Source organism: Magnolia sinica, chromosome 18 (genome assembly GCF_029962835.1).
Source record: "Magnolia sinica isolate HGM2019 chromosome 18, MsV1, whole genome shotgun sequence".
Lineage (NCBI taxonomy): Eukaryota > Viridiplantae > Streptophyta > Magnoliopsida > Magnoliales > Magnoliaceae > Magnolia > Magnolia sinica.
In genome coordinates this window covers 15835595-15845285 of record NC_080590.1, presented here as the reverse complement: position 1 = coordinate 15845285, position 9691 = coordinate 15835595, and the positions used below count along the sequence as shown (strand labels likewise).

The 9691-nt window shown below is 45.5% G+C and overlaps 1 protein-coding gene across 1 annotated transcript; it reads right to left on the bottom strand.

Annotated features, from left to right (window-relative positions):
• Window positions 1-5331: 5331 nt before the first annotated feature.
• Window positions 5332-6807, bottom strand: LOC131233161 (fasciclin-like arabinogalactan protein 10). Its single transcript, XM_058229773.1, has one exon. The coding sequence runs from the start codon at window positions 6748-6750 to the stop codon at window positions 5476-5478; it is 1275 nt and encodes a 424-aa protein (XP_058085756.1). The 5' UTR covers window positions 6751-6807; the 3' UTR covers window positions 5332-5475.
• Window positions 6808-9691: the final 2884 nt, after the last annotated feature.

The following is a 9691-nucleotide window of genomic DNA, read 5'->3' as shown; positions in this document are numbered from 1 at the left end:
AGGCGAGGGACCTGCATGCTGCACATGGCAGTGTTTAAAGCATGGGTGTATATCAAGCGCACGAACAATCTTCAATGGTGTACCATACGAACAGCCCAGTACGTACAGTGAGATACGGCCCGGTTCTGGCAGCGATCGATGCAGGCAAACCTAATTTTAATCCGTGGTAACTGGAACTGATTTTTTCATGGCTCAAATGCCCGTTCCTAGCTCGAGACTAGGCTATTTGAAAACTGAAACGTTGGGTTTTTGTATGTGTTGCACTGAAACTTTCATAGCCGACTGTATGCTTGGCTTCAGCGAACGCGGAGTAGCTGCCGACAGGTTGAGTAGCAAAATTATGTTTATGTGAGCTATTTGTATTGTATTTGCATTGTCCATTCGTTTGGAGATATCATTTCACGACATGAGATAAAGAATGAGGCAGATCTACACCTTAAGTGGACCTATTATAGAAAACTGTAGGGAGATTGACACCAACAGTGTTGAAACCTTCATCATGATGTTTATTTGAGATATAATTTGTTCAAAAGTTAATAGAGACATGAAAGAAGGAAAAACACAAATGTCAACTTGATGGACAACTTTTGTGGCACTTAGGACCCTGGAATTAGAACTCCTGGATTCGGAACCCCTTGGATTTGCAATCCTACCATCGTGTTAGGCACACTGGAGTGTGAATCAACTTTAATCCAAAAATACCTATGCATGGTATATTTATAGGGGTTTGAATTTAATTACTAAATCAACTTTAATATCTCTAATTAGTGAGATATATAATTTTTGACACAATGGTTGTGATAAACCCGCTGAAATATATGCTTTGCCTGAAAATGATGAAATTTCAAGTCTCCGATGGGCTGCAAGCACAAGATCATGTCCGAGTGACTAACCAACAATTTTTAATTGTTGATTAACATGGACAATGTTTGGACAGTGCTAGACAATGTTTAGACGGTGCTGATTTACATGGCTGATCATCATTGGTGGGCCATGTGCCCAATAGAATGATAGTATAGTGACACACATGTTACACCTGCAACTATTGAAATGATTTTACATATAATCCAATCTCTCACTGTGGATTACAAACCCCCTCAAAGAGGGAATTTAAAACCCCTTGAAACCCCAATTACTTTATGCTAGGTTGAATCACGTATAAAATACGCTGTCCTTAAAGCATGATTCGCCTCCTTATCAACTGCTGATGGGTTACAGGCGAATTGCTTCCAGGATAAGACAAGCCTTATCTGGATCCAGCGTGCAGCAATCACGATAGGTCCACTATGGAACAATTTTAACGCAGTTGATTTATTCTGGCAGACTTAGACTATGGAGATGACAACAGTATTCTAATATGAAGCTATGGACTGTATCTGATTTGATGGGGAGATGATGTGTTGAGATGATGAAATTGGACTGGAATGGTTTAGTTTATATAGGCCTCAGGTTTAGACCCGTTGCTGTGTGGTATTCAATGGTCCAGAACGTTTGAAAAATGTTTCTGACCGTTGTCCATTAATCTCAGGCGTTTCTTGTCATTAGATCTGTAGATCTGACCGTTGGATCATCCTGGCCAGTCCGTTTTCGGACCGTTGTGGCTTTTAAGATAGCTATCTGTTTAAGAAAAGGCTGGACGTTTCGGATTTAAGATCCGACCGTTCTCAGTCACCTATAAAACCCAGGCTCATTTCCAACATTTCATATCCATACCGCCCTAAGGCTCTGACCAGACCCATCGCACCGCGATCGCACCGAGTTCACACCGGTACTATTTTGCGACACGATGCGCACATGCGAAGTGCAAAGTGCGCCATCTAGCGCCACTACAGCCACACTACCTCACTGCCCTCGCCCTCGCCCGTGCCCGTGCCCGAGCCCAAGCGCGAGCGCGCGTGCGTGTGTTCCAGTGCTTCATCTCTTCCCAAAAAACTCCAAATAAGAATACCTTTCTCAACATCTCATATAAACCACAAAACTTTTCTCTGTATTTTCGATGTGGGACAAAGCACACACACCGCACTTTTTAATTTAAAAAATTCAAAAAGGTATTTTGGCGGGAAAATCCCGAAATTTTGAAAATTTGAATTTTTATTTTTTAATTATTTTTTTAAACCACTAAAAGGCAACATGAAACCCCCTCAAATCCCTTCCAATCCACGGTGCCAAACGACCCCTTAGAAGTTTTTAAGGGTGGGCGTCACTCTCCCCTATGTTTTCTATGGTGGGGTCTACTTGAGCTTTGGATCTGACTGAACTTAGTGACGTCAATTCAGTAGGAGTGGCACTACTCAACCCGCAGATACAGCACATACATCATGTTGGGGCTCACGGAACTTAGTGATGCCAATTTAGTAGGAGTGTCACTACTCAACCTGTCAGCAGCTAATCCGCGTTCGGGTTCAACACCAATTGCCCAAGGTAATAAAAACACACGACCAGGCTTTCCGATTTGAACAGTCCACATGCAAAGCATTCAATGTTTGGTAATTCGATGGCTAGGATTGTGCAGCAAGGTTGGAGAGCATTTGTATAATAAATTACTTAATATAAGTTACTTATATTCTTTATCTTAAATAAAACTTTAGGGCTTGTTTGGCTGGGCAAATCCCATGGGATTAGGAGGGATGGGATGGATTTTAAGATAATGATGGTGGTGTCAGTGGATTGGTTTAAGATCCATGGGTTTGCTATATCCCAGGATAAGTTCACTGGGTCTGTTGGCATGCCCGGCATATCCTGGGATTTTACCATCTAATCCATCCAACCAAGGATGAGATCAATTTTAAGGTAATGATGGTAATGTCGGTGGATTATTTTAAGATCCATGGGATTGCTTATATCCGGGGACAAGTTCACTGGGTCTGTTTGGCTCGTCATGCATATCCCGAGATATCACGATCCCATCCCTCCTAATACCGTCGGATCGGTCCAGCGAAACAGGCCCTTACTTATCTCAAATAAATTACTTATCTACTGGTGTCAGTAAAAATAAAATAAAAATAAAATAAAAAAGTAAATTATTTGGTTGGTATCAAAACAGGCCCTTGGGGTGCAGCTGCACATGGTGGGGCCATCAAATAAACAGTTTGGATCACCAAAGTATTAACAACGAGCAAATTCATGAGAGTCGGCAGAAGTATTACATTTGTCAATGAACAGATACTAAAGGATAGACAACAATGCAGCGTTGGTTGCAGAGTAGCTCAATTGAAGCCTCACCGACAAGAGGCACTGAACCACAAGCGCACATGGAAGCCTACGCTAATTACATAATTGCCCTTCAAAAGGTAGGCCCCACCATGACGATTATCTTTACTAAAGATCGGGTGGATCCGCTGACTAAATGGGCCACACCTGCATATCAAAATCAGTCAGTCTGTTGTGATTACAGCGGTATGGGCCTACCATTTTAATGGGGGAGGATGACACACTAAAAGTGGCATGTTTGCAGGGATTATGGTATGGAACCCTAAATTGTAATATCCTTGACTGTAGCTGATCAGTTGCATGCGAAAATTAGATGCAGATGTAATGTAACGAGAATGACTACGGCTGTCTGGGATTTTTTTTGGGCGACCAAATGAAATTCTAAGCCGTCCAAATTTAACAGGCGACGCAAGTCCATCTGATCACGAATGATCAGCTTGATTTTCAGGCCATCATCCATCCACAATGGGGCCCACGATTTGGACGGTCCAGATTCGACAGCATGTATTTCACCTCGTGACATGGATGAGCTGCTGCCTGCAGCACCTGGGGTTCCCCGCCTGTCTCTAGCCACGAACGGGTAGTTCTGTGGGCGGGCCCGCTTATCCACGCAGTTCATCACTTTTCTCGTAGAGTCATGAGTGCAAAAATGAGTCAGATCCAACGCTCAAGTGTAACACACTGAATAATAAGCTTAGTTTCATTAAATGCTGGTCAACTTGAGCGTTAGATCTACCTATTTTTATACACATACCTCAAAATGATATGAGAAATGGGATGGATGGCGTCGATAAATAGATACATCACGGTGGGCCGCCCACAACCGCCCGTTCTTGGCCAGATACGGGGATAGGACGCTGCAGGTGGATTACGAGATGAAGGGAGCGGATTACGAGAGACTACGGACCCACCAAGGTGAGTGGGACCCCTAACGGTATGACTCACAATGATGTATGTGCCTTAAATCCACACCTTATAACTATTTTGAAAAGTCATTTTAAGGAATGATTTCAACAATGAAGCCTACTCAAATCTTAGATGGACCACACCACCGGAAACAGTCACCGATTGAATCCTCACCGTTAAAAACTTTATTGATAGAATATTTGTTTTCCTTCCAACCTGTTCATAAGATAATAATAATTTATTTTTATTTTTATTTTTAAAAAAACACCTCTACGAAGAGACCACACAAATACCATCTTGATTCAAAGCTTTTGTCGCCCACGGGAAGTTTTCAATGATCAATCACCGCTGTTTCCTGTACTACATTCCAGTTTTGAATCTGCTCCATATGGACGGCGTAGATGTAGTCAAATACATCAGCGTGAGCTCCCACTCACCTCGGTGGATCCGGGGTCTCACCTAATCCACTCCCCGCGATGGCGCATTCCCCCAACAAGTGTGGGACCCGTCCATGATCACTCCAAAGGGTGTAAAAATTTAAATTAAGTACCGTTCCGAAACAAAAAAAAAGAAAAAAAAAGAAAAAAAGAAGCTAGGGCTGATAGGCAACCATGTCTGTTCGATACCGGAACCCATTAAACGGACGGTTGTAGATCAATTCCAACAACCAACATGCCACGTCATGAAACGTCTTTCCAGTTTTCAGATCCAGTACAAGGGAACGGGGTGGGCCTCGTGCAAAAGAGTCCTGCTCCCCTTCCACTAGCAGGGTAGTCACGGTAATTACGAAAAAGAAATTGACCCCGGTTGCTTTCCAACAAAACCATGCGCCGCGATGATTAAGATAGATGGTCCACCAGATAAAAAGTGAAAAAATAAAAAACAAAACAAACTGCAGCCCGACCCCAGCCTAGCACATGGCTAGTGTCAGTTCACTCCACTCCACGCAGTCCACCCCATAGTTCAAATATAATAAATAACAACAACAGCAAAACCAAGCATATCTGAGAAAAACACAGGTCGCCTTCTCTTCCTTTCCAACAAACGACGCCAACAACCACAACCATAACAACAGCAGCAATCCAAGATATCTAAAACCAACAAAGTACAAAAGGCGAATCGAGAGAGAGAGAGAGAGAGAGAGAGAGAGAGAGAGAGACCGCCATTGATGCTGTAATAGCCCAAAAGAGAGAAGAGAAGAGACAACAACGATGCTAACAAAACAAAACTCGTCTAACTACATCAAATATAGCTCACTCCAATAACATAAATAAACCCAAAAAAAGAGAAAAAGAAGGAAAAAATCAACCACAACGAAATCCCATCACTGAATCAGAACAAAAAGATAACCACATTCTACTATATTGAAAGCACCAATGCTAATGAGAAGAAGAATGCGGCGGACAGGATTACCGGCGCTTTCAAATCCACGGCTGCAGACGGTGTCGACGTGGAATCGCTTGATGTGGCCGGACCCGGACCGTCCGAAGGAGACCCTCTGGGAGAAGACATGGGCGGGGCCGGAGGCGACAACGGCTCGGGTGACGGCGCCGCGACGACGGGGGTAGGGGCGGGGGAAGCAGCGGGCGTCGGAGAAGGTGACGAGACGGGGACGGGAGCCGGGGCGGGCGAGGGCGGTAATCCGAAGAGCTCGACCGGCAGCAGGATGCTGTCGACGGTGAAAATGCAGAGCGGTGTGTCGTCGATGACCGTGCCGGAGATCCTCGAGCTATCGACGCCGGTGTGCAGGGACACCGAATCGCCGGCAGAGGTAACCTTCAGGCTATACTTCCCGGCCCCATTCGACGCCAGCGTGCTGATCGGCGCGCTAGACGTCTTCAAGCTCCCGATCGGCGTGTACGAGGCGACCGCATGGTACTGCAGCAGCGTGACCACCTCAGCGCTAGTCAGCTTGCTGAGGTCCGGCACGCCAGCTGCCTTGAACGCCTCATCCGAAGGGGCAAAAACGGTAAGCCCCTTGTCGACGGCAGACTGGTAAATCTTCAAAACTCCGGAGCTGACGATGAGAGCCGCGAAGGTCTTGCAACCAGCTTTCTCGAGCAGGCCGGTGATGTTGACATCGGAGATGGAGGGAGCCGGCGCGGTGAGGAGCCCTGGCGCGATGATCGGCGCGGAGATCTCGAGGACAGAGATGTTGTAGGGGATCTGCTTAACACTCTTCGTGTATGAGGAGTCAAGCTTCGAGCCGGGTGCAGCCGAGCCGAAGCCGACCTTGCCGCCCTTAAGGTCGGTGATGTTGACGAAACCAAGGTTTCCGTCAGCTTTTCCGGTGGTCTGGTAGAGGGTGGTGGAGAGAGTTGTGCCGTCGGAGATGTCGTGGAGCTTCTGAGCATCGTAGTAATCGAGGAGGGTGAGGAGCTCGAGGGCGCTCTTTATAACAGAGAGAGGGTGCTTCGCGGCTAGGGCTGACATGGCACCATTGCTCAGGACGAGGCATGTTAGGGTTTGGCGACTGTTGATCTCGTCCGCTAGTTTCGTTTGGGAGAGGTAGGAGTTGTAGACGCTGTACTCCGGGAATGCAGCAAGGATTGCTGTTATGTTGTGGGCGTTTGAGGTGAAGGAGGAGAGGAGGACGGAGAAGAAGACAGTGAAGAGGAGGGAATGCGCACCCATGGTGTAGGTTAGTGGGTTCTAGAGAGAAGGGGGGGATGGAGAAGGGTGGAAGGAGAGTGAGGAGAGGGCATAAAAGAGTGGTTTCAGAGGTAACTGTGCTCGTCTGGCTGTGATTTCGTAAATGGTGGTGACTCGAACGCCGTGCTGGCATGTGAGATTTGTTCACGTGCGTTCGAGCTGTATGGGTCCCACTGGATGAGTATGTGGAATCCGAACCGTGAATCTGTCCACACCATCCATATTAGGCCCAGATTCTAAAAACCATGAAATTGGATGACATTGGGGATGGTGACTGCCTACCATAGAAATATCTAGATGGCGAATAGTGTCCACCTTGTTTTTTTATATTCCACAACCAATCATCGTGTGAGAACCAACGGGATTACGGGACACAAAAGAGAGGAGGCTATTTAAAAGCTCAGGTGGACCACACCACATGATGTTTTGTAGCATGATTGCACATTGCTCGTTGTGGTGTGTCCCACCTGGAATTTGGATCACTGAAATTCTTGGGATGCACGATGAACATGAGGCTGCACACCTTATACACGGTTTGGATTCCACGTAAACATCACGGATGGGTCCACACAGCTTGAACGTACGGTAGCTTTAGATGGGTTCGAAATCATGTGAACAGAAAGGCTTTCGTTAATCTGTGCCGTCCAAAACTGAGAGAGGATTCTCTTTCACAGAAATATGGACCGTTCCATGTATTGTTAGCCTTTTTTTTATGACAATCAGATGCAGCTAGACATCTGACCAGTGGGCTTTTGTGGGCCCTGTTGGAACGGTCAAAGCTTTTGGTTGCTAAGACTGTCTATTCAATGAACGGTTTTAGGCTACAGCCAATCCAAGAGGCGTCCCATCTGCTGAACGGTCCAGATGGCAAGCACGCAGTCTGATATGGTCAACTCCTTCCATGTTCATTGAAGTCCATTTCGAAAATCCCTAGTCGTTGGACGATCTTGCCATTGCATTGGTGGCCGTCAGATGGTCAAAGGTGAGTATCAGATGATTAATCGTATGTCAGTTTGATTTTTGTGTTGTACCTTATTTAAAGGATGCCAAACAAGATGGACGGTCCGGATTGCGTGTAAATTTAGCACCTGCACAGTGGGTGAGTCACCACTCTTTAAGAAAGGGTGTTAAAAACGCATGGAATCTAACAAGCGGAAGTGGAGTTCAGTTAACTGTGGTTAAGGGAATGAGTTAACCATAGTTAGGAATGGAGATGGCATGTGATGGTCTGATGATGATGCCGAAAGGGGAAGAAGGAGGGTTTGGGCACAGCTGGAAATTAAAAGCTGGGATAGAAGGATGTTGATTCGCGGGGTTGGGGCATTAGAATTCTCTCTGCCTCTGTCGCGGTATAATCCAGCGTGCGTCGCATCACATAATGACGCACATGAAAGTCATCCGATGATCTAGACCGTCCATATTGTGGATCTACACTATAAGAACCAGAAAATGAATTGAACTGACGATTATGACGATCGGTATTTCTGTATACGAACTTAGAACAAAGAAAAGAAGCCTTTAAGTGGTCTGCATTCAGCTGAAAAAATCAAAGCTTAGGATCATTTCCGAAGTTATCTTAATGAAGGAAACGAGAATCTGGACGGTTCAAATCATCGGAAGATCTCAGTATTTGGTCCCCATTTAATGGCGACGCACGCTGGAGGGTAAGTCGCGACAGAGGTGATATGAACCCGGTTTATGCAAAGACAGAAGGATTGCAGGCTTTTTTTGGAAATGACGGATTTATCCCTGAACAGAAATCCCAAATTTCCAAAAATATAAGCTGGCTTGGCTGGGCTGGCATTTTAACCCTCTCTGGTGACTGAGTAGCCTGATCTCCCGCGAGCGATCATCTGAACCGTCTGTCTGCTTAAGGAAGTATAAACGTACTCTCTCGACTGTACTCTGAAAGTGCATTTGCATCCCTCGATGGAAAAATGTACACGTGTGCAGTATCAGATCCGCTCATCAGGTTATCCTGTGGACGTCTCTCTCAAAAAAAATCACGCAAGCAAGACCATCACGTGTGCTACATGAACGTCAAATGAGGTAAATATGCTAAGAAAGTGGACACCATGTGTTCAGATCATGGCCGGTTAGAAAAAATAATCAACCGTCTATATTCAAAAGTACTTATTGGCCCACTGATGAGTGGACCAGATTGAGTTTTGGGCCAGGATATTTTCATGATCCATGGTTTTACCCACATTTACGGTGCGAATAGCATGCCATCTCTTCTTCTCCATTTGTGGGTAGAAGAACAAAGCGGGACAGGAAATCGAAATATCCCACTTTTCGACAATAAGGGTAATTTTGTCATTACGATGTTTGCGTGTGGAGTGTAAAACAAATAAAAAAAGACCGCTGTTGGGGGGCAGACACGCATTCGGGCCCGGTTCGAAGATTTAGAGTGTCGACGTCCGTGCAAGATCGCACGTGTGAGAGATGCTGGGAATAAAAAGCGTGAGTAGCTAAAATTCCAGGACTTGGACCGAAACCTACTTGGAATGCAAATCACGGTCAAAGATTTTCGTAACGACAAAATCAGGCGAATCCGCCTTACTCGAATGCCAGCTTTATTACAAAGAGAGCTGCTGAGTGTAATCTCGCCCGAGCGTCCAAATCAGACACGAGTGAGGAATTTGAACCGGTCATCACGTGATTCCAACTGGGGTAGAGGGAACCGGGGCTACGAGTGTGCAAAACAAATTAAGGGCATGTTTGGTCCGTGGAATTGAATGCTATTAAGTTGTATTAACATCATTATTACACAATGATTGCATTCTGAAAATACATCCTATTGTAGCCCTCCAATCCCATGGGATTAATTTTTTGCCACATAAAACTAGAGGTGGGCAGCCAAGTCAACTCGGATGAAGTTAGGGCTAACTCACTTGATTCGGTTTTGAAATAGTCCTGACCC